This window comes from Callorhinchus milii, unplaced genomic scaffold (genome assembly GCF_018977255.1).
Source record: "Callorhinchus milii isolate IMCB2004 unplaced genomic scaffold, IMCB_Cmil_1.0 Scaffold4, whole genome shotgun sequence".
NCBI lineage: Eukaryota > Metazoa > Chordata > Chondrichthyes > Chimaeriformes > Callorhinchidae > Callorhinchus > Callorhinchus milii.
Window position 1 is genome coordinate 21,014,286 of NW_024704745.1, and position 25,977 is coordinate 21,040,262.

General features: G+C 41.0%; 1 protein-coding gene across 1 annotated transcript in view; it reads right to left on the bottom strand.

Moving 5' to 3' along the window:
• Nucleotides 1-279: 279 nt before the first annotated feature.
• LOC103177520 (H(+)/Cl(-) exchange transporter 4) overlaps nt 280-25,977 on the bottom strand; it is a 36,646-nt gene continuing 10,948 nt past the window's right edge. The window contains exons 2-12 of the mRNA XM_007891721.2: nt 17,658-17,809; nt 16,833-16,932; nt 10,901-11,088; nt 9,698-9,820; nt 9,295-9,501; nt 8,716-8,796; nt 6,397-6,942; nt 5,325-5,511; nt 2,631-3,029; nt 1,696-1,912; nt 280-1,459 (exon numbers count right to left, since the gene is read on the bottom strand). Of these exons, the coding sequence (XP_007889912.1) occupies nt 1,369-1,459; nt 1,696-1,912; nt 2,631-3,029; nt 5,325-5,511; nt 6,397-6,942; nt 8,716-8,796; nt 9,295-9,501; nt 9,698-9,820; nt 10,901-11,088; nt 16,833-16,932; nt 17,658-17,801 (2,283 nt within the window). The 5' untranslated portion in view covers nt 17,802-17,809 and the 3' untranslated portion in view covers nt 280-1,368. The remainder of the gene's footprint in view (nt 1,460-1,695; nt 1,913-2,630; nt 3,030-5,324; nt 5,512-6,396; nt 6,943-8,715; nt 8,797-9,294; nt 9,502-9,697; nt 9,821-10,900; nt 11,089-16,832; nt 16,933-17,657; nt 17,810-25,977) is intronic.

Consider the following 25,977-nt stretch of genomic DNA (forward strand, 5'->3'; position numbering starts at 1 on the left):
AAAGATTGTTTTCTGAGCAGGTTTAAGATGTGCTCAAGCAGAGTCATTTTACAATCAAGATAGCAGTTCATCGCAATTAAATGTTGAAGTCACCTCTACTAAACAAATGGCCTGTGTTCCCATTTTTGTCTACTCAACTATATATTAACAATATAATACCATTTCTTGTTTTATTTAATGTTTAATGACAGAAGTACTAAACATCTCATTTTCAGTCATAAAAGATCTGATTAAATAATGCTACTTTGGTGCAGAGTAGGAAGAAGAAATCAGAGCAGTTACATTTATAGCAGTTATGTTCTTGACATTAAATTGATATGTGCTCACTCGTTTTTGATGCTCTCTCTTTAGATCCCTTTTTAGTTCAAAAAAACTGCAGGTAAAAGATAAGCAGTTTCAGAACCAATTCAATGTGAAAATTATCAGAACAGTTATTCCTGGGATAAAAAATAATCCGTCATTGCAAAACTGGTTGTTCTGTTAATTTAATTTAAATGTTAATAACCCATTTCCATTCTGAACTATTTGCTAGGAACAATACCAACAGAACACACTGCAAAGCCGCCCTTAAAATAAAAAAGACTTTGATCACTGGACTTGAACTAATTTCACATGAATGCAGCCATGTTATTTTAAATTACAATGAAAGAGATTGGCTTTAAACCGAGAGACGTGTTTGACTTTATCAGAATTAATTGGAATTGAGGCCTACTGTATTGTATTAATAAAACACATCAAAGATCAAACATGTAGAATTAGACGTTCTGTTCACGGCTGTTGTTCTTTTAAATGTTCTAATTATTGTGACAGATGTTGGTGTAACCATGTAATGTTACATCATTTACATGGGAACACTAATGCACCATACATGTATTTTCTATACTCTAGAATCTGTCACCAACAGACTCTTAGTTTTATACCCAGGGTGTTATTTTGGGGGATCAACATGATACATCATTGGTTAATAACTGTATCAACATGCAACCTACTGATACTCATTCTATTGGGTTATCCCCAGTCAACAAACTTTAGAAACAGAGATGGAAATTTTGGGCATTTATATAAGATGCATCTTGGACTGAATTGTCTGGCTTTTCAAGAGAAAGGGCATTTGACCTTTCGCTTGCTGCTTCAGGCTCCTGAAAGGAGAAGATAATCAGTGGTTATTTGCCCTAGGCGATCCTCAGTTTAACTCACTGTATCGTGGATTGCTTATTTATTAAACAAGACAAAATGTAGCAACCTGTATTTTGAATCAGTATATTCTTGATCCTGTGATTCAGTGCCCGCTTGAAGGATGTCACTGCAGAAGACCTCAGTCGTGCCCAGTGTCCTCGTTAACCCTTACCCTCTAGATAAGGCTGAAAGTTAATTGAACATAATTGATTCAGGGTCCTGGTTTGCCATTTGAGCCATGTGCCTCAGTACATCTTTTTTAGTTAAGATACCAAGGAGCCGCCTGCAACAAGAAAAATAGCACATGGAAATTGCTTCAAAGATAGACTTTGGTGAATCCACATAAATGCTTCAATTCTAGGATAAGAACATATTTATATGAGTAATGATCACTCCTAGCAGCCATTTAATAGTGTAGTATTCATAAGTACTTGGAAGTTTAAGAACAATATCATAGCTCTAATGTGTGGAGCATCAGAACAGTAACTGATGATATTCACTGTATCAAAAGCTACTTACCCACTGTGGGTAACCAGACACTGTCGAAGGCCAAGTTTTCGAAAGATGTCCACCACTGTCTCCATGGGCGTGTGATCAGTCACTGTGAAGGGGCTCAGGTTCAGAATCCTGCGCAGTTTCAGTGGACAGGGGCTATTGGGAGGCAGCTGTGGGGGATCTTCAGTTAAATACACAATTGAATTGCTCACCACTCCATCTTGCCTCTTCCTTGCATTTTCTAACATAACAGAAAAAAATTGGAATCAACAACATTTGACAACAAACATTAAATGGCCTTGAAGATTTTTAACAAGGCAGTCGTGGGTGTTTTTATTTAAATTGAAGATCTGACTCCCTCTTACATTTCAAGTTATAATAATACTCCTTGCATTTGATATAGCATCTTATCATGCTGTTGAGACATCTCAAAGGGCTATCACGGAATATATTGTAAAGTTGATTGACTGGATATTTTATTGGCAGCGAAATGCTGGCCGAACATTGTGCACAGCAGTGTCCCACAAATAGTCGTGGATTAATAGTAATACTCTATTGCATTTGTTAAAGCACGGCGAAAGTGCTCAACAAGTGTTACTGTAAATCGCTGAAACTGATTTGTAGGCGGACATGGCAGCCAACTAACATACGGCAATGTCCTACAATCAGAGATGAGATGTCTGGGGAATTGTTGGCTAGGACATAGGGAGAAACTCCCTTCTCTTTTCAAATAGTGCTATAGGATCTTTAATAAGTTATTTTCTTAGTGTATGTGTATCAAACCATTGACAAAACCAAAGGCAGCAGCTTCTATTGGCCTCTCCCTATGTTTGCCCAAGTCAGATACTAAGGAGAAAGGTTATTCCTTTCTGCATACTCCGTGGAGTGGTAAACATGCCTGACAAAATTTTGTTTTGAGAATAAAAGCAAATGGTCATTGCAAAAACTGCAATACTCACTTATTGCAAGAATGAGATCCCTCCTCAAGACAAATCCAATCAGACGTTCAGATTCTCGAGACACGACCACGGGGAATCCATTGTAGTCGGTTTCTTTGATAAGTGTTTCTATGTCCTCCACAGTCATACTGCCTTGGGTTAAAACTGACAGAGGAGGCTCAGTGCGTCTAGGCCTCATGACGTCTGTTGCCAGCGTCCTGTGTGTGAACTCGTCCTTTGCATCCAGGAAGGGATAGCCATTCAGGTGTATGTGTGCCTCGTAAATACCCACTTTCCCAAAGGCATCTGCTACCCATTTGCTAGTGACTGCTGCAGCCATTAAAGGTACGATGTATTCCAAACCACCAGTCAGCTCGAACATGATGACAACCAGAGAGACAGTCATTCGAGTAACCCCGCCTGCAAACAATTCAGCAACAATTAGAACAAGATTATTAATTAGAACAATTAGAACCAGGGCTTTTCCTTGAGTAGTGCAGATATACAAGTTCTAAGTTCATATTTAAGGTAAGAGTCTCAGGTGGCTTGATGAGTTTATCTAGAAAGTAGCTGAGCCCTACACAATCGCTTTATACCTCGTGCACTGAGTTAGTTGATCTCAGTTCGGGTAATACGTATAACCTACCTCTTTAACTGCACCTATAGTCACCTCCACCTCCCTCCTTGCTTGGCATCTAACCCCACGACTGTCAAATGCTCTGAAACGCTATCCTATATGAAGGGCTCTATACAAATGCAAGTTGTTGTTTGATTAGGGAGGGTAAAATCTGCTATGTTCCTAATGGTTATTCAGTGACTGCTGCCGGAGGTGCGCGTGTGTAGACGTTGAGTGAAAATTGGTCTGAGAGTTGACTGTGATACCCTCACCCTTAAATAATTTACTCATTCGAAGTCCCAGGGACAACTCCAGAAAAGAAATCACACCAGCTTCAGGACAGGAAGAGGGAGGGAGAAAATTGCCAAATTGCTAAATATAATGGAGCTTCCATCAGATATTATGTATATAATGTAATGAAACAGGCAATATTTTCTAATATAAAATAAATTACATTTTACTGTATTGATAATTACTTGTATTTATAGAATACCTATCACATAAACTAAATGTCCCAAACAAGTAAAATTATGAAAAATGAAGTGAATGACCTTATACAGGCAAATACAGTAAAAAATCTGCATGGTCAATATCCCATAAATTACAATAAAGCTGGTGAATTTTAATTTGGAGGTAATGATTGGATAAGAAGGGAATCATAAAGCGTAAATGTGATTAAGCAGGAGGAAAAAAATCATGTTTCTTTGAAATAACAAGAGGGCAGTCCCTTTCTGTCCATTTAAATTTAAAATCCATCGTATCTAGACCTACCTCTTTTACCGTGCTTCCAGTCATCTTTCCCCTCCCCACCCTGTTTAGCTCCCACTCCCAGCTATACATGAAAGGTGTTATATAAATGTAAATTTGTATTGATTAAACTCACAAGGAGACAGAATTTAAATCATACACTTTTCTAATCTTCCTGAAATAAGATTATCCCAATGATGTATGTGTTTGATGATTTCATCAAGGCCTCCTTTGCTAATAGCAAGTGAATAAATTGAGCTACAGCAAGCGAAAATAGTGGGGTAATCCTTCCAATGTTTAAATCATTGGTGAGACCATACTTTGAGTACTATGTATAGTTCTGGTCGCCGCAGTCCAAAAAGGATATTGAAGAAATTGAGAAGATACAGAGAAGGGCAACCAAAATGATTGAGGGAATGGAAGGACTGGACTTTGAGGAGCGACTAAGTAAATTGGGTATGTTCACGCTGGAAAAGAGAAGATTGAGAGGCGACATGATTGCTATCTGTAAGATTCTAAACACTGTATTCTAGACAATACAGATCATGACAGGCTGTTTCAACTTGTCCAGAATAGTAAAGCCAGAGGCTATGGACTGCGATTGAAGGCGGGTAAATTCAGAACAAATCTATGCAAACACTATTTCAGTCTGCGAATAGTGAACCTGTGGAACAGGCTTTCTAGGGACATGGTTGAAGCAGGAAGTGTTGATTCTTTCAAACACAGATTAGATAAGTTTTCTTTTAGAAAATAACATTTTGGGATATAGTTCATAGGTAGTTCGGGACATATGTGTATGCGACCGCGAGGAAGGTGGAAGGCGAACTAGATGGACCTTGAACTTTTTTCGTTTAGCATTTCTTACGTTCTTATTTACTGAAGGAGACAGGGTAACTCGATTTGAGGTAACGAGATGAGTTTCTGGAGAATGAGATTGAGGAGGGTGGTAATATGAGATTCAGAACTATCACAAAAGATGGCATTATATTGAGCACCTGCCTACCTCTCTGACCTGCTCACCCCCAACCCACAATCCGCTGCCTCCGCTCGACTGGCTTCTGCATGTCTCTCGTGCCCCTCCATTCCACCATTGGTGGCCGAAACTCTGGAACACTCTTCCTCTATCCCTCCATTTGCCCCTTCCTTCACCATCTTCAGGTCGTGCCTGAAGACCTTCCTCTTCGACTGCACCTACGGTCACCTCCCTTCCTCCCGGCTTGGCATCGTGCTCTGCCACTGTCAAGCGCTCTCAGATGCTACCCTGAGTGAGGAGCGCTATATAAATGCAAGTTGTTATATAACAATTTTCTCCTGTTCCTAAAACGTATCATGCTCCATACAATATCACATACCCAGGCATGCAGCAGCACCAACCATTGCGTACAGCCCTGGTGTCACACAGTCAGCTCCTGGCCTACACCAGCTCCTGAAGATGAACCAATCGTGGTGGTGATAGGCCATTTGTTCCACACCTATCCCAACCATTCTCCCAGCTATAGCCCCAACAGCCATACTTGGAATGAATAATCCTGATGGGATCTGCACAATGATGAGAAGAAATGAACATTTTTAAAATATGAAATATAAACGGTTTACTCAATCCCAGTGAATGTTTCAAGAAATAGCCTGTTGTTTTTGAAACTCTAATGTTAGAAGGAACAGTGTCAGTTGTCTGTGGTTTTATTTTGGCCAGCTGAGTGTCTGACACATGGGAAAACCCATCACTGTGCTTAAGAGTATTTAAACAGGTCAGAATTCCACACATGCATGTCACCCATGTATGAAAATTTCCCTATGTCAGGAATAGAATGCTCATTCTCTCACCCTAGAGGGACACACCCTGCTTATCTAATTCTGGAAAGTATTAGGTGCAAGTTAGTCATAGCTAAGGTTTAGGGACCCCAGAGTGTGTGTTGAGGGTACTGCTAGCCAGTTAAAACTGCATAGCTTGTCATCAGTGTCTTTCAAGTTTCCCCCTGCTTGTCCATCAAAAAGCACAGTATCCATTAGGGCTTTGGCCTGCACAGTTAACAGAAGCTGAGTGGGAAGAATCCCTGCCTCAGTGACTGGTCTGCCACTCTAAGAACCGTTGTCGAGTCTTGCTGGTTGGTCTATAATCAGCAGTGCCTTAGAGTACTGAGGACTCGCCTGGTTCAGTAACTTGACTAGAGAAACCACAACAGAGGATTGACTCAATTCCATTGCCAAGCATGTCATCTCGAAGACAGCTCAGTGCTGAGGAGACCATGCTTACCTCTCCTCCCCACTCCCCACCCTGCCCAGGAGAATAGTCACTTGTTTTCTATAGTTCTCCATTGTGCATGACCTAAAATGCAAAAAGTGTCTTGGTGCATAAGATAGTAAATGTTCAATTCCCATCTTCACAAGCACAAAATGGAACTCAATAGCTATTTCGTTACTCACCTTCATGCCAAAAGTAAAAATAGTGATAAAGATTTTGAAAACAAGAGCTAGAGCGAGCTGCCATATTGCTGCGTAGACTCCAGGACCTGCTGGTCTGTCAGGTATATCATCGACTGCTCTCGTCATGTTGGGATCATTGATGTAATCACAAAGCTGGGATGATTCCAGTGCTCCACAGTCATTGAAAAGCTCAGAGATTAATTCACTCGTGCTCCGTCTTGTGTATTGGTTAGGAAAGGCGATGATGGCTGTGATCGCTGTAACACATATAACTTCCAGGATCGGGTACTTGCCCAGCTTTGTGTTCTTGCGTTTCCTGCACCAGCCGATATTCCCTCGGATAAAAAGAGTCCCCCATAGGCCTCCAAAAACTCCAAGCAGGATGAATGGGAACAGCTCAGCCATGTACCAAGGTGTGTGATACTCAACATAGAACAGCACCAGCCGACTGTTACCAAATGGATTGATCGAGCGAAGAGTAAAAGCAGCCACCAAGGCAGCGAAAAAAGATCTCCAGAGTGTCTTTAAGGGGAAATAGTAACTGACCTGAAAGAGAACAGAAAAATCCATCATCACTAATAATACTTCTTCCAGCAAAATTGCACGTCTTTACATTCCCAGTCTTGATCTCCCAACGTCACACTTCCCAACAACAAGAACAACAACTTGCATTTATATAGCCCCCTTTAGATAGTATAATGTCTCAACACTTCATAGTGACAGAGTTGGACAATGAGCAAGAAGTGGAAGGGATGACGGAAGGTGCAGTCAAAGAGACGGACCTTGAAGGAAGCGAGGGAGGAAGCGAGGTGAACGGATGAGGCAAATGGATCATCATAATAATAACTGATGAGACCAACGGACTCTGGCATGGAGTTCCAGAGGGTGGGGGCAAAAACACTGAAGGCCTGACCATCGATGGTGGGGCGGGTAGGGTGGGAGATGTGAAGCAGGCTAGTGCCTGCCGAGCAGAGGGAGAGGGTGGATTGATAAGGTTCTAAAAGGTCACAGAGATAGGGCAAGACCGTGGAGGGCCTTAACAGTAAAGGTGAGGATCTTAAACTCGATCCTCTGGGGGATGGAGTCGGACGAGGATGGGGGTGATAGGTTCACAGCGCCTTGTGCAGGAGAGTGCTCGTGCAGCAAAGTTTTGAATAGTCTGCAGCTTGTAGAGGGAAGAGTTGGAAAATCAGACGAGCAGAGTCAAACCTGGACATGATAAAAACAAGGATAAACGGTCTCAGCGGCAAATGAAAGCACAGAAGAGGGCTGTACGACCAATGTACCTGTGCTGCCTCCTTATAAAACCTATCTGTGCAATATTTACTGTTGATAAATGCCAAGGACATTAATCCTAGATAGTATAAAAGGACCTCAGTGCTTTTAGACTATGTTACATTAGGGCAACATAGAAGCTACACAGGCTTTCCTTAGGTTGGGCTACCCTACAGCAACCAAAGTATATGATACTTCCCAACCCACAGCTTTCCTGTAAGACCGATCCTTCCAGAATAATAGAATATTTATGATTTGAGAGGGCAGACAGATCGTCCCTCAGAATATAGCTCTGAAGGTCTTTCCACAATCAACACAGCAAATGAACACTAAACAATGTAACTGTAGTTTAAACACTCAATATTAATTTTCTCTATGGAATTAACTATTTCATATGGCAACACCATGCCTCATGTGAAAAGGCAAAGGGCATAGTAATACTGTGTTTGTTTATAAAGCAGCTGGGAGCACTTGCCCTGCTCATGGCAAGGTATTGTTCTGTTGCTCTCACAGAAGTCCTTTGGAGAATGTATTGTGTGAATACAATACAGCTGGTTGTTATGAGATGGCAGCAATATTTCAGTTTTACTTTATTTTGAAGGGGAGAAATTGCTGTTGAATTGGGAAAAAAAATATTTTTTATTACCATTGTTGCATCCAAACAAAGCATCCCAGTGGTGTTTGCAGGGACGAATTGTGTCATTGTCAAAACATTTATAAAGGTGAAAATCTTGTCTTGTAACTTTAACAGGGTGGTGATGTCCCTTTACAAAATATAAATTACAAATACAGTACAATACAAAACAATACAAAGTTACCTTTATATATCGCCTTTCATGTCAGGAGGATATCCAAAGGCATTTAATAATATTGGTTTGGCACCTGAGTTGGGCAATTGCGCACAGCAGTGTCCCACAAATAGACGTAGATCAAGTGATCAAATTATTACTATTGTTATTTTTTGAAGGGATTATTATTGCTTAGTGATAATTATTACCAAAAGACACTGGGGAATACTTCAACTTGAAAAGTAATATAGTTTACCTCTTCCAAGCTGAACAGCACTCCACCGATTGGAGCTCCAAAAGCAACGGAGACTCCTGCAGCAGCAGCTGCTGACAGCACCTGGACCAAAAGCAAAGACTCGGGTTATTTCAACATTTAGACGCTAGACAATAAAAAGAACCTAAACTAGCTCTCCTCTCACATGTGCCAGTGGACTCTGATATCATGTCATGCCGTTATCAACCTTTCTCACCTCAACTTTAGNAAAAAGGACTTGCATTTTCACACAATACCTAACCATTAGTGCTAGTTAGAACCAACGTAATCCAATATTCTTCCAGCTATTTTACAATACAATTTACGTTTATGTAGTATCTCTCACATCGGAAGGAGGTCCCAAAGCAGTTTACACTTCTGGTTGGGCATAGGAGCCAAGGGTGGGGAAGCAAAAAATGACTGAAAACACAGTCAAAGAGGTATATTATAAGGCATCGCTTGAAAGAGGGGAGGGAGGGAGCAAATCAGAGGGACCTGGGAATGGAGTTCCAGAGAGCGGGAGCCAAGTGGCTTTTCATTGCAAATATGCTGATATAAATTGAACTGAGCTTGTTTGCTTACCTCTCTTCTCTTCCCTTCATTTTTGCTGTATTTTGAAAACAGGCAGCAGAATAAATTGCCGCAGCAACATGCCACATGAACCAGGGGTCCTTCCTTCCCGAGGCTTAGGCCAGAGGACACAGCTAACACCAGAGTCACCGTCTTAACCAATAATGTCCATTTGCCCAGGTAGCCCCTAATAATGAAGCCACTAAGGATTGTCTTAATCTGAAAATATGCAATTTAAGTTAAAGACAAAACTGCATCGGATGTGAAAAGTAAAAAGAAAAACAAATGCAAATTTTTCTGAAATGTTTTATTTGAAACAGGATGAGAGAATTAATGTGCTTTGTGATGGAGAAGATGGAGCTGAATTCAATCCCACAATTAGGATTTGTCGCAGCATGTTATCACTGTGACTAACCTCAGGAATTCCAGACCCGCAAGCATAAGGAGCAAAGACTCTGACCAGTGAGACGGCCAGGAAAGCAAAGGTCAAGGCCCATAGGACATATATCAAATAGTTCAGAATGTACGCACTTGCACCCTGAAAGCAAACATAGTGATGATTACTAATAGTGTTGCCATTCAGGTTTCTCCCCTTTGAAAATACAGAGCACATCATGCAAAAGCTGGCACTAGGAGAAGAGCCATAGGTTTGCTGTGTCAGAGTCCTGTATCATTGTAGCGACACTGGTATGCAGAAGCATGTTTGTATTAGTCAGCTGCTACAGATCCAAAACCAACATGAAGGCATTTCCAATTCTTGTTTTATCTATCCCTAAAACACATCAGGATTTGTTTCTGCACATTCGCATTAAAACAACAACAGAAAACCTGCTTCCAAATCCAGACTGAATTGAGAAGATGGGCACTCACTGACATCAGGAACTGTGCGAATCCTGTGAGCTTCAGTGTCAAGTTTCCTTCCCAAGCAATTTGCTAAAATTCAGCAAGAGCATACATTTTTGACAGCGCTCCGAGTGTAAGGCTAAGAATTACATTTTTGGGATAATGTCAAACCAGCCTAAGTCACCGTATACCTGTGAACGAACTGACACTGAAGCGCACAAGAATCACACATTCAATGGTATGAATGATTGGCCATCTTTTACTCAATGCACACAAAGCATTGCTGTGCAGAATAAAGAATAACTTCACCAATCCCTTTTCTGCCCTCTTCTTTAATTGAACGGTGAAATCAAAACAGAAAATACTGGAAATACACAGTGGGGTTAGTGAGCATCTGAAAGAACATCATAGGTTAAAGTTTCAAGTGTGACCTTTCACTGACTAAACAATGTTAAAGAATCACATTGGAATTATTGACCGATCTGTCTCTATCATGTTCCTTTTGTTAAACAGGTCTCACAAGTACAATGGACCTGTTCTGTACAAGAAATGCTAAATAAATTCATGTAAAAATTAAAACCCCTCATTAAATAGCGATGTTTAACAACGTGGGTCAGGAGTTCTACATAAAAAATAAATAGGGCATTACTACATTGTGTATGTACCTACACTAAATCATCTCACTGTCCCATTCAATTTTGAATCAATGCTGTCAGCTCTCATCTGAAATATGTTGCAATGTACAAGCCACAAGTCTAATTGAATCAAGGCTTACTTCTGATTGACTGGTTAAAAGCTCTGACCATTTCTTCCACTGAGGGCATTTGTCCCTGTCCTCAAAGGTCGTTTCATTTGATGTCCAGCAGCATTGTTCATGACTGAACCAGAATCCAGCCAGACAGACCCCCTCCTTCAGATCAGTCATCCAGTCGACTGCTAGATCAATCACACCAGCTAATGTGCCTGAACAAGGTAAGTCACAAGAGGTAATATTAAAGTCCCTGCAGATGAATGTACTATTTTAGTTTATTGTTGACCAGTCAGGAATCTACTTACATTATAAAATTACACTTATTATTCAAATAATTTAAGAAGCCCAACATTTCATTTGTTTGAGACGTTCTCCTACATCAAAAGGCCTATATAGGCATAAGTTACTGTTGATGGTATTCATATGTATAATTGTCCTGATTTTTTTTTAAAATTTCAGTTTACATGGAGAATATTAGAAAATATAGGAGGTGAAAATTGTGTCCTGTGAAAACCAAGAACAACTTCAACTGAACAACTGTGATGATCCAGTCACACCTGCTCCACTTGATCTCTGACAGCATTTTTCAACGATGTGCGTACAATTTTTAGACTATAAGAAGTTTGCTTATGTCACATCTCTATTAATCTACAGTATTTTCCAGTATAATATATAATAATAATCCTTGCATTTGATATAGCGCTTTTCACGTCTTCTAGACGTTTCAAAGTGTTTCACAGAATATACTATAAAGTGAATTGGCTGTATATTTGTGGGCGAAATGCGGCAACCAAATTGTGCTCAGCAGTGTCTCACAAACAGTCGTGAAGTGAAGTGACCAATTTATTATTGTTCTTTTTCTTAAGGGATTATTATTAGGCATGTGGAGTGTGGAAACAAAATTAAATTCTATAAAGTATAACAGGCAGTTTGCAAAAATATTTAACATTCAGAGGTACGTTTTTAAAGTTATTGTAAAAGAAATATTGCGCTACTAAAAAATGATACATAACGACTAATTACTGCCAAATCAATACCTATCTTAAAACAGCTCATCTCCCCTGATTGGAATCGCCTGCATTTACAACAGCTATGCAGGAAAATGGTGGATTGAATGTGAACAGACTATTTTAAGGCAAAACCCACCCTCCTCAACATCAGAGGTGAAACTAGGCTATCAGCTCTCTACAGGAACATAGAGCAGCCCCACAAGAGGCTCTGGGGTTAAGACAACAACTCCATATTAATCTTAGGGTCATATTAACAGAGGTTCCTCACTTTTATCAGGGTAATTTCACTTCCACTGCGATGGCTGGGACTGCCTACTACCTGGCAATATTCTCCCATGATTCCACTAGCTGGAGAAGGAGTGTTGAATCTTATCATTGTCAATTTAAACTGGTACCCATAGACAGAGGCACACCATAGACAGAGTAGATTCAAATATTTATAGTCTTGGAAACAAAAGTACAGTTGAGGAATGCAGCAAGATTCAAAGGGAATGCTAACACAGGGCAAAGGATCAAAGAGATCCAGAAAAGAGACAAATAAAGGAAAATAATAAACTACCAAATAAATAAAATCTGAGAATGACATTGAAACATGCAACCAAAGACAAAGACTAAAATAACAAGGTGAAATTTAAAAGTAAAGACAAAATACAGTGAGCTGGTTTAGAAAGCTGAGATAATCAGTTTCCTAGACCACTGCTGCCATCTTGTGGAATTGAAGGTATTAAACTCGATGGGAGACTCGATAAGGAATCTCACAAGGAACTCCGATGCAGGGGGAAAACAGGAAGTAGCGTCAGAGACGACAAACAAGGAACAAAGAAGACTGGGAGAGACTATTCACTTTGGAATAAAGAGTAGTCCAGAAAGAGGAGGGGAGAAATTGTACGCACACCATTGAAAAATGCTGTCAGAGATCAAGTGGAGCAAGTGTGACTCTTCCTCTCCCCCTTCACAAATGGAGCATCACAGCTTTACTCTAAGATTTGTGTGGGTGGCAGTCAATATGGGTACCAGTTTAAATTGCCAGTGATAAGATTCAACACTCCTTCTCCAGTGTAAATGCACGCAGCATGATGAATAATAATAAATAATAATCCTTGCATTTAATAAATTGCCTTATCACGTCTTTGAGACATCTCAAAGCACTTCATAGAATTTACTATAAAGTGAACTGACTGTATATTTTGTGGGCGAAACAAGGCAGCCAATTGCGCAAAGCAGTGTCCCACAAACAGTCGTGGATTGAGTGACCAAATTATTATTTTTTTGAAGGAATTATTACCCCCAGAAACGCGATCTGCCAATCGACTAACAACCAGGTTCCTACTTACTGCTAGGTAAACAGAGGCGTGTGGAGAAAGGAAACTTGCCCAATATTTCACTCTGCTGGGAATCGAACACAGGTCTCTCGCTTGTGAGGCGAGTGCTCTAATTACTGAGCTACAGGACTCCAAGTAAGGTTGATGAGCTGCAGGCACAAGTTGCCACATGGGATTATGACGTAATGGCAATAACGGAGACCTGGCTCAAACAAGCATAGGAATGTATTCAGGAGGGATAGGGACAGAACAAGAGGTGGTGGGTGGCAGAGGGTTCAAAGACGGAATCTATTTGGTTAGAATTGAGGAGCAGAAGAGGAGCTGTTACACTACTGGGTGTATATTATAGACTACCAAATAGTATGAAGGAGATAGAGGAGAAAACCTGCAAGCAGGTATCAGAAAGATATAAAAACAATAGAGTTGTGATAATTGGGGGCTTCAATTATCCTAACATATTCTGGCAAAATAACAGTGTAAAAGACACGGAGGGGGAAGAATTCCTAAAATGTGATCGTGATGTTTCCAGCCCAACGAGGAAGAAAGCCGTGCTGGATCTAGTCCGGGGGAATGAAGTGGGGGAAGTGGAGCAGGTTTGAGTGGGAGAGCATTTGGGTAACAGTGATCACAATATCATTAGGTTTAGAGTAGTTATGGAAAGGGACAAGGAATAATCAAAAGTAAAAATACTCAACTGGAAAAGAGCTAATTTCGGTGAGTTGAAAAGGGATCTGGCCCAGGTAGACTGGAAACAAAGATTGACGCGTAAACCAGTAAATGAGCAATGGGAGGCCTTCAAGAAGGAGATAGTTAGGGTACAAACCAAACACATTCCTGTGAGGGGGAAAGGTAGGGCATCCAAAGCTAGAGCTCCCTGGATAACTAAGGAAATTGAGATTAAAATGACACAGAAAAAGGAGACTTATGATAAATATCAGGTTCAAAATACACTCGAGAATCAAGCAGAATACAGAAAGTGCAGAGGAGAACTGAAAAAGGAAATAAGAGGGGCAAGAGTGTATGAGAAAAGATTAGCAGGTAACATAAAAGGGAACACTAAAGTCTTCTACAACAACAACTTGGATTTATATAGCGCTCTCAATGCTGGACGGCGTTTCAGAGCGCTTCACAATAACGGATCCCGGGGCCGAGCCAAGGTAAGTGGAGGAAGGTCACCAAAGGCGCAGTTGAAAAGAAAGGTCTTCAGCCAAGACCTGAAAATAGGAAGGGAGAGGGCGAGGCGAAGGGAGTGAGGAAGGAAGTTCCAGAGCCTCGGCGTAGCGGCTGAAGGCACGGCCGCCGAGGGTGGAGCGGAGGACTCGGCGGACAAGGAGGAGGCCAGATCTGGTGGAACGAAGGCAATGGGCACTGTTTTGAGGAGAGAGGTCAGAGACGTTGGGGGGTGCAGAGGAGTGGAGGGATTTGAAGACAAGGGTAAGGATCTTGAAGTCGATCCTCTCTGGGACAGGCAGCAAGTGAAGTCTGACAAGGACAGGGGTGATTGGGGAGCGGAGTTTGGTGCGAGTAAGAATGCAGGCGGCAGAATTTTGTATAATCCGGATTTTGTGGATGGTAGTGGAGGGGAGACCTACGAGGAGGGTGTTTGAATAGTCCAGCCGAGAGGTGACAAAGGCATGGACCAGGGTTTCAGTGGCTTTCGGAGAGAGGTAATGACGGAGACGGGCGATCCGTCAGAGTTGGAGGAAAGCGGTGCTGGTGAGGGACCGGATGTGAGGGAGGAAGGATAATTGGGGGTCGAACCTGACGCCTAGGTTGCATATGGGTTCGGAGAGTTTTAGTGGGAGGTTGGGTAGGTGGAGGAGGTGAGAACCGTGAGATTTTAGACCCTGACGAGAGCCAAAGAGTATGGCTTCCGTCTTGTCAACGTTCAGCTGAAGGAAATTTGCGCTCATCCAGCTCCTGACAGGCAGGCTGACAGAACATCAGGGGACTGGGGGTCGCAAAGAGAGGTGGAAAAAAGTGTTGGGTGTCATCCACATACATGTGAAAGTGTACCCCATGTCTGCGGATGACATCCCCAAGAAGGAGCATGTAGATCAGAAAGAGGAGGGGGCCAAGGATGGATCCTTGGGGTACTCCGCAGGTAACCGGGTGAGAGCGGGAGGAGAAGCCGTTTGTGCAGATGTACTGCTGGTGGTTCGTGAGGTAGGACTCGAACCAGGCAAGTGCGGTCCCACTGAGGTGGATGAGGGAGGAAAGGCGGTGGAGGAGGATGGCGTGATCGACTGTGTCGATCGCGGTGGAGAGGTCCAGGAGGACAAGGAGGCAGAGGGAGCCCTGGTCACAGAAAGGATGTCGTTTGTGACTTTTAAAGCGCAGTCTCTGTACTGTGGGCAGGGCGGAAACCGGACTGGAGGGGTTTGAAGAGGGAGTGGGAGGAGAGGTGTGTGCGGAGTTGATTTGCAATAAACATAAACATGTATAATCTATAAACATATGAACAGGAAAAGCATGGTCAAAGGAACGATGGGGCTGATTAGGGACCAAAAAAGAAAACTTATTGTGGAGGCAGAGGGCATGACTAAGGTACTGAATAAGTACTTTGCAACCATCTTCACAAAAAAGGATGCTTCCAATGTCATAGTAAAGGAGAAGGGGGTAGATAAATTGGATAGGATAAAAATAGATAGAGAGAAGATACTTAAAAGGTTAGCAGTGCTCAAAGTAGAAAAGTCACCCGGTATGGATGGGATGCATCCTAGGTTACTGAGGAAAGTTAAGGTGGAAATATCAGAGGCTCTGTTCACATTCTTTCAATCCTCCTTGGATATGGGAATCGTGCCTGAGGACTGGAGGGTTGCTAATATTACACCCCTGTTCAAAGAAGGGGTGAGGGATAAACCTGGTAACTACAGGCCAGTTAGTCTAACATCAGTGGTGAGGAAACCTCGAGAGACCATAATCTGGGGCAAAATTCAAACACAGTGCTCAGTAGAAAAAGTAACTAAATGAGCATGTTGTTTTAAAACCCCATTTTATGCATTGAATACACATGCATGCAGGTTTTGGGCTGCATGCATCACATTGCATCAGGTGTCCAGTCTTGACACCCAAAAAATTGATCAGATTTGTTCCTTCGATCTGTGAATCTAATTTCTATATAAAATAGTAAAGGTAATGTTTTGTTATCGGCCTTGATTTACTGAGTCCTTTATGATTTCCAAAATGAATCCTAATTATCATCGAATTAACTTTGAGGTTTTTTTGTGTGAATATTTTCTGCTTGATCTTCTCTGAATTTTTGATAGAAAAATTAGACCCCAAAAGAAAACTCAGATTTTTATTTTGTGGATGAAAACTAACGTTAATGGTCCTTACCTACAAATTACAAGCAGTAATTACTTTCACTCCAGCCTTGAAGAAAAGTTTAAAAGCAACAGCTCAGTAACTAGGATTCATTATATTTTGGTTACTAAAAATAGCATAGTGATCTTTTCATTACAACTTTACGCTGAGATTTTACATAATGCAACATATATAAAATATGCTATCTTCAGCAATTCTGGAATGACAAGCTATATTTGTATCAACCAGCTCATTGCTTAATTTCTTGGACTAGAAGGGTTCAAATTTAGAAGAATTATTTTGAATTCAATAGCATACCTGCCAGTAATCCAATGAACAGCATCACCACCCATCCTGACCATGCGTCCAGCAAACCTTTGATACATTCCCAGGCAGATTCTTTACTCCTGCTTGTTATCTAAAATGAAGGCAGAATAGTTCGGAGAACATTGGTTTATTATTTTTACAGCCTACTTGCTATTACATTAATTACAGTCAGGATGATTCCATCACAGAGTAGCAATGCATTATTCTGTGATTGTTTTCATTTCCTCTCAGATGAAACAGAAAAAGGCCTTTCATCATCAGATATAGGGGGTCTATTATGCACCATGGAAGAACACAGACAATGGGTCTAATTTGCAGTAATAATTCAGTCATTTCTTAAAGTCGAGCTAGACTAGACCAGATGGAATCACAAAATACGTGTACCGGTTTCAATACCAGCTGCTCCCCACAGGTTATGAAGAGTTGAAGACAAATTAATTAATTAATGTAATTTTACATGTAATGTAAAATTAATGAGCACTAGCTGTAGTATCCAGCCCAAACCATTACTTTCTAACTAAAAACAAACTGCTTTATGAATGTTAATAAAATTCATTTTTGAAGAGCCTAAACAAACTCCTCTTCCCCCTCTCTTTCTGCCTTTAAGTCCTGCCTCAAAACCTTGCATCTTCCTCCTCCACCTTGCTCAGCATCCAACCCTGCATAACCCACTGTGAAGGGCGCTATGTTAATGCAAGTTTTTGTAGTATATGCTCACTTTTGTGAATGATTATTAGCCTTCTGAAAAGAAAAGCACTTATTTCTAATTTGCCACATAGTTTTATCAATAGACACAATCGTGAGATTGTGCAGTACCTTCCTGTGCCTGTCAGTATCACGGGACTTTTCTCTCAACCAGTCGATAGTGTGAAAGTCTTCATATGTCCCAACTTCAGGAACCGATTCTTCTAGAAAGTCCATTAAATTCCCAGATCCGTTCATTTCTCTTCCAGTTACCATACTAGATCCTGTCAAAAATATATTCAAATCAAAATAGGCAGATTTCAAGATTACAAAAGTTCCCTTTGAGCTGGTGAAGAAGTTTTACTGTGGCAAGATCAATTCAGTATTGAAATATGGATGTGGCAATTTCTTCTGGGTTCAATACAGTGTAACATTAAAGATGTGGACCATATAATCGTTCAACTGTTTTTCTTGCCCAGTGAATGATCACTTTAGAATTGTCAAGAGGTAAATCTTATCCTGTAACAAAAACAGAAGTCGCTGGGAAAACTCATGGGTCAGGCAGCATCTATGGAGAAAGGAAAGTGAGTCAATGTTTCGGGTCCACGACCCTTCGTCAGAACTAGGGCATGTTGGGAGGGAGAGGCTTTTAAGGGCTAACAAAGAGTGGGGAGTCAGGGCAAGGAAAATAAAAGAGAAAATGGGGTGGAGGACAGGGGATGATGGGTTAGGGTTAGGGTTAGTGATGCAAAACAAAGGGGAGGATTGCAACAAAACAGGGGAATAGAGATGTTGTTAATGCAAAACAAAGAAGGGAAAAAATTGCAACAAAATAGGCAGACCAGAGAAAGAAAAGGTGTGCCTGGGACCCAGATGATAATGGTAATGGTCACAGAAGAGGAGCTTCCTTTAAACTCAAGGAACATTTATCTGCTAGGGACCTTACAGCACTCTGGCCTCAATATTGATTTCAACAATTTCAGACCATAACAGCTCACCTTCCCCCTCCCCCTCCCCCTCTTCTGGGTTAATAAGAGCTGATTGGGAGGATTCCACCCCCCCCCCCCCCCCCCCCCCCCCCACCCAGTGACTGGTCTGTTGTTCCAAGTTCTGCAATGAAGGAGGGAAAAACCAAGAAAATCCAGAATGCTTAAAAAAAAGCCTTCTAGCACACAGCTTGAAAGGAGTGTAAGAATATAAAATAAGGGCAAAATCAGATGTGTGCCCTCGCTGGCAGCTACATAGCTAAACAAATTCCAAGCACAGAAAGTAGAACTGAGCCTGTAGCTTTCAAGAATATTTCAGTAGATGTGTCTCTTAACAGATGTCAGAGGCATGTTTCAGCTGGGGTGGAATTTCGTCTGTGGAGATTTCAAAGATTAAGTGAAATTCCTGGGGATCGATCAAATATTGAAGTACTACCACACCTTCAGGAAGGTGTCTGCAGACATTTTAGGAAATTGAGTCAGCGTCACTGAAAACCAGAGGCTGAGAGTTCCAACACACTTGCCCAGTGTGCTTTTTTTTATTACAAAAATGTACCCAGCAGTTCGTAGCCACTAGAAATCACTGTGAACGAGCTGTCAGACACTGCAAACAGTGCTTGAGTGTGATGAGACTGGCTTGCTACTGATCTACGTGGCACTGGCTTTGCAAGAAGGTAAACAAACAAATGGACCAGGCACATGTCATTTCATAAAGATTATATTCATCATAAAGGGTTCATCGATGTGCGTATTAGGTCTGACTTCCTATTGCTGAATTGCTGAATTTGCAGAGAAATAAATAACATACACAAACCACTACTGACAAAATGTGATGTGCAACAAAAGCAGCAGTTGGCTATTTCTATTTTGGTACATACTGTATATACTTTTCCTTTGAGGCATTACATTTCAATGGAATATTAATGTTTTCTGTATCCTATTTGTTCAAAGAGAGGCAGATAGAAAGGGAAGAAAGACAGTAAGAGACAAAGAAACAAAAAATACATTGAATCACCAAAGACATTACATCACAGAGAGGGAAAGAGGAAATCATCTTAAAGTAACTGTTTCACATCGGTGATATTACCTCTCCTTCAACAACTTGCTACTTCTTGTTTTTTTCTATTATTTACTCACCAAGCCTATGCTGGCTCCAGCTCATCCATTAGAGCTGGGTACCCTAATGTTAATGCTCTGCTCTTAAGAAACTTAAAGGAAATAGGGAACCAGCAAAAGAAATGAAGGGGTAAAGGGAAGGGATAGGAGAGAGGAGGAAAAAGGGTGAGGGAGAACAAAGAGGGGAAAGAGGAAAGAATCTTACGGCAACTGTTGTTTCACATCAGTGATATCACCTTCCCTTCAACAACTTGCTAATTCTTGTGCTCTGGGTCTCCAGTTGTGGCCTGCCTGGTTGTGAGATCGTAGCACGGTAGATTCACTTCTCACTCCCTTTTCTTCTCTCTGATGGAATCCTGTTACATTACAGATAAGGATAGTGGCTTTGACTTGTCAACTGCCCACAATAACAGCTGAAATGAGAGGGTTTTAATCACTCAAAAGGTACAGGATGTTGGGAGCATTGGATACTTGAGGAGGACATGGCTTAGGATTTGTAACCGTTTTACAAAATGTTGGTAACACTTATTTACTGTAGCTGTCGATTCTCTCAATCACTATAATGTCTTGGTCTTGTTCTCCCTCTTTCCAAATTCTATGAAAATAGATTTCATAGAAATAAATCTGATGCCATATTTTACATGCCTTTCAGTTACACGTCAGTTCTTTAAACATATTAGGAGCATGTCTTTACTGGAGATGAATAGTGGAACTTCAACATAACAAACTGATTGAAAGTGTAGGACTCCCAGTGCGTTGAGGTGTTTGATTGAAATTCATAGGTCGATACATTTTAGGTACCATTCAGAGTGGAAAAATCAGCATAACTAGCACCGAAGGATAAGGAAGAAAGCCATAAGTTCTCTGGAGAGGGTCATACATCAAAACGATGAATTAACATAGAAAAGGCTATTAACATTAGCTGCCATCAAAGCATCATCAAGGGAATGAGGCTGTCATCCTTTCCTGTGTAAAGTTCCTTTATGGGAAAAGAAAACAGAGTTTAAGATTCCTAGAAGTTAGAAAAATATTTTCAGGTTTAAAAGAGAGGGGGCATTCAGAAAAGTGGAGATTTGAGTTGAGGTCAGATGATTAAATCATTTTGAAAAGTGTTGCTCATTTTGGATTTTTGCTTTCCAACATTGTGAGGATTTCCATTAATCTGTGGCTTATACAGTTGCAATAACATTGTGTGTGTGTGTGTGTGGTGGTTGGGATGGGAAGGGAGAGGAAAAAAAGAAAATTTAAAACATATTACAAAAAGACACTTTTAACCCAATATACTATTCTATCTCATTTTCACTGTAAGTTGCAGGGAGAAATGGGAAACTTTGCTAAATTGACAATTAACAATAACAAGTATGTGAGTGGATGCCCAGTGAGGACAGGGATAGGATGGAGCTTAGCAGAGCCAAATTATCTCCTGACACTTACTAACTAAGATCCTAGGTGTCAGCCTTACTCTTTTGGTAGTACTCTCTCTCTGAGTAAGAGGTTTGAGTGTTCAGGCCTCACAGCAAGACTTTGAACTCACAGTCTAGGCTGACACGCCAGTAAATTGCTGGGTGAACCTTCACTATATTGTCGGAGGTGCTGTCCTTTGGATTAGATGTTAAACCGAGGCCCCATCTGCCTGTTCAGACGGACTTTAAAGATCCCATAACTCTATTTGAATAGAGAAGGGAGTTTCTCTTGGTGTCCGAGCCAACAAACCCTGTGGTAAATTGGTCATTCACTTCATGACTGTTGTGGGATGTTGCTGTATGCAAATTGACTGCCACATGCATTTACAAAATGCACAGTGACTACATTTTACAGTAAATCCTGTGAAACGCTTTGAAATGTCCTCGCATGAAAGGCACCATATCAAATTCAAGGATTATTATATGAAGAATAGTCATTTGGATGAGATAGGTGAATGTCCATATTCAGTCATCTGCCAGTCTGGCCAAAATCTAGGTTCATGTCAAAGTGTGGGATATAATAGTGAACCTGGAGATATGGTATCCAAATATGTTAATAATCATGTTTTCAGAAGCAGGTTATCAATAAATAAACCACTTTTCTCCCACCCCCCTCGCTGTATAAATCAATAATATCATAGAATCATAGATTAATGCAGCACAGAGGAGGCCATTCGGCCCATCGTGTCTGTGACAGCTCTTTGAAAAGAGTTATCCAAATCAATCCCACTCCCCCACTCTCTCCCATAACCCTGCAAATCTGTCCTTCCCAAATAATTATCTACTTCTCTTTTAAAAGTTGTTATTGAATGGGCTTCCACCACCCTTTCAGGCATGCATTCCTGATCCGAACAACTAGCTGTTTGAAAAATTTTCTCCTTACCTTTGTTTCTTTTAACAACTATTTTAAATCGGTGTCCTTGGGTTACTGACCCACCCGCCAGTGGAAATAGTTTCTTCTTGTTCACCCTATCAAATCCCCTCATCACCTTGAAAACTTCTATTAAGTCTCCTCTTAAACTTCTCTGCTCCAAGGAGAATAATCCTAGCTTCTCTAGCCTCTCCTGATAACTGAAGTCCCTCATTCCTGGTACCATCCTGGTAAATCTCCTTTGCACCCTCTCCAATGCCTTGGCATCCTTCCTAAAGTGTGGTGCCCAGAACTGAACACAGTACTCTAGCTGAGGCCTAACCAGTGTTTTATAATATATATATATCTTCCTGCAACATTCTTATATTTATTTTATATTCTTTTTTATTCATTTATTTTAAATTCACTTGTTTTCTGGAACAATTTGCATCTTCCCTGCAGCTACTGCAAAATTTGCAAACCATTACTCATTAACAAGAATCAATAGCACTGTCATTCAAATATTGCAAAATGGACAATCTAATACCAGAATAAGTGTTGATTAATTCACCTCTGTGCTTGGGTACAGTATACGGCATTACAAAACAAAAAATTCACTTTAGCTGAAATTACTCTGCAAATAACAGCACTGAACATACATATCCCTTGTGAAAACAGCCATGACACTAACCTGCTAGTGGAATCAACATTGGGTCTCATTGTGTCTTGGCCTGACTGCTTGCATAAACACGTAAAAAAGGAATAAGTTCTAAGGATATAGGGACAAGGCTTTCTCTAGAGTTAACAACCACTTAATTTTATAATAATAAAATAATAATCCTTGCATTTGATATAGCGTCTTATCACATTTTGAGACATCTCAAAGAGTATCCCAGAATACACTGTAAAGTGAATTGACAGTGTATTTTGTGAGCGAAACACAGCAGCTTCATCACATTCACAGGTGAAAAAGCTTTATACTGTATATTTACCTCACCGCACACTGTTTAATCATTTTAAGCATCTAAATTCATTAAAATAACCAGTACACTGGTTTTAGATACACACTATTTCAACATAAAGCAGAGTACTTAAAAAATTCTTAACAGCTGCTCATACTGCACTCCCAATCCCAGATAACTAGCCCTTAAACCTTCAGCACTTGTTTTTTCCTTTCATTTGCTGCAGTGTTGAGTCACCCATTTGATGAGTCACATTGGAGATGCAGCAGAGTAATCAAAGTGCAATTCAGCTGCTCTACGCTAAGATTTACTAGCAGAATTGTATTCCTTTAGGGATGTAAGTTTGGTATGCACTAAAGAAAAGTAGAGCATGCTGTTTTTCTTAAATTTCACAAGCACCTCCCTTTTCTTTGACTGTCACACTCACAGGACGCAATAGCTGCTATATTCCAGAACAGTTATATATTTCCTTATACAGTAATTAGCACTTTTTGCTATAATATACTCCAAAAATGAATAAATTCCCTGGCATGACATGAAGACAATGCAGTACATTCATCCAATAATCCAATTTGCTTTATTTATGTCAGCCGAAAGATTTAGGTGGCAGCCTGCCTCCGTTGGCAGCCTAGGAATTCAAAGGGGTCTTTGGGGACTATGAGCTCACAGTCAAGCCTGTCATTCCAGTGCAATGCTGTGGCGAGAACTCCATTATCAGAGGTGGCATCCTTCAGGTGACATTAAACCAAGGTCCCATCTTCTATTCAGGTGGACAATAAAGATCCTGTGGCACAATTTAAAAAGAGAAGGCTGTTTCTCCTGGTGTGCTAGCCCAGAATCCAATCAAATAAAATTGATCATTCGCTTCATGGCTGTTTTAAGCACTCCCGAGACACTGCTCTGTGTGAAGGGGACTAATCAAACACAAGTTGTTGTTGTTTGTGGGACATTGGTGTAGAAAATTGGTTGCAATTTTGCCTCCAAAGACACAGTATTACATTACTTTGCAATAAATCCTGTGAAGTGCTTTGCGATATCTTTGACTTGGTAAAGCATTATATCAAATGTAGGATTATTATATTATTATTATACCTTTTGACCTGCTCTCCCACATTAAGTGATTTATGTACTTGCAGCCCCAGATCCCTCTTATCCTTCAGGCTATATTTTAACTCCCTATTTTTTGTAATATTGACCACTCTATGTGGAAAATTGTTACACTTGAACTGAGTACATTTATCAACATTATAAGCTGCATCTGCTACTTAGCCAACCATTTATAATAATATAGTAACAATCCTTGCATTTGATATAGCGCTTTTTCACATTTTCTCAACGTCTCAAAGCGTTTCACAGAATATGCTGTAAAGTGAATTGATCGTATATTTGTGGGCGAAACGCGGCAGCCAATTGCTTACAGCAGTGTCCCACAAACAGTCGTGGATTGAAAATGACCAATTTATCATTGGTTTTTTTTGGAGGGTTTATTATTAGGCGTGTGAGGTGAGGAAACTTGCCCAAGGTTTCGCCCTGCCAGGAATTGAACCCAGGTGTCTCGCTTGCAAGGCGAGTGCTCTAACCACTGAGCTACAGGACTCCACAAAAGCGCTTCACAGGATATACTGTAAATTGTTGAGCGAACATTGCAGCCAATATGCCTACGGCAATGTCTCACAAGCAGCCATGGAGTAAGTGAGCAATTTTATTTGGGGGATTGTCCAATACCATCTGGACACCTGAAAATCTTTAACATGGTTAAAAGTCTATAACTGGAAGGCATGGAAAGGTTTAGAACAAGGTACGTGAACAGAGAGTTCAAAAGCAATTATTTTACACAGAAAGTGGTGATTTTTTTTTACATTCTCGGGAGATGGATGATGCTTAATAAGTGGAGTGGACCACCCGGAGGGACAGTTGGTGTTAGCAAATTCAACCAGGAAATGCTTTCTTATTTGACAAAGATTTCAGTTGAAAGGTATAAGATGCATAGTAGTGTAAGATTATTTCTAAATTGTTTCAATTTATATATTTTTTTAATGATGTTGAGACTGGTCACTTGGTCTCTTCCAGTCCTGTATATCCCTATGACCCTTATGCAATCCCTCTACCCAAGGCTCTATTCTACCCTGAAAAGAAGCTTGTTTTGCTTTACAAAGCTGGTGGCATGTTATTTTAGTTGAAACCTTTAAGAAGCTGGGATTTGAAACTGTAGGTAAGAGGTAGATCCAAGACTGGGACTGAAAGTCAGGGTATAAATCAAAGGCTTACTCACAGTCTGCATTTAGTCACAGTTAGTATCTGACCCAGGCAGACCAGCATAAAAGAAAAATACAGTTACTCTCAAGAGAGTTAATGAGAAGAAAATAATAATAATCCTTGTATTTGATATAGCGGGTTTAAACATGCCCTCGAGGTATCTCAAATGCTTCACAGGATTTTATTGTAAAGTGTAGTGACTATGTATTTTGTAGGTGAACACAACAACAACACAACAACAAAATTACATTTATAGAGCGCCTTTCACGTCAGAAAGACGTCCCAAAGCGCTGAACAGTCAGGTGTTGGGGTACGAGCATGGGGGGAGGGGTGTGGTGTGGTGTAGGGGTGAGGGAAGGCAGAGAGATGGGAGGGCGACCAAAGGCACGGTCGAAGTGAAGGGTCTTGAGACCAGCCTTGAAGGAGGCAAGGGAGGAAGCGAGGTAAAGGGACAGTGGGATGGAGTTCCAGAGTGCTGGGGCAGAGAGACTGAAAGCCCGGCCACCGATGGTAGGGCGGATTGAGCGGAAGACATGGAGCAGACTGGAGCCCAATGAACGGAGGGAGCGGGCAGGTTGGTAGGGAGTCAGCAGGTCAGAGAGGTAGGAGGGGGCAAGGACATGGATGGCCTTAAAGGTGAGGACAAGGATCTTGAACTCGATCCTCTGGGGGATGGGGAGCCAGTGGAGTCGGGCGAGGGTGGGAGTGATGTGGTCACGGAGCCTGGTGCGTGAGAGTACATGAGCTGCAGAGTTTTGGATGATCTGCAGCTTGTGAAGGGAAGAGTTGGGAAGGCCGATGAGGAGGGACTTCCCGTAA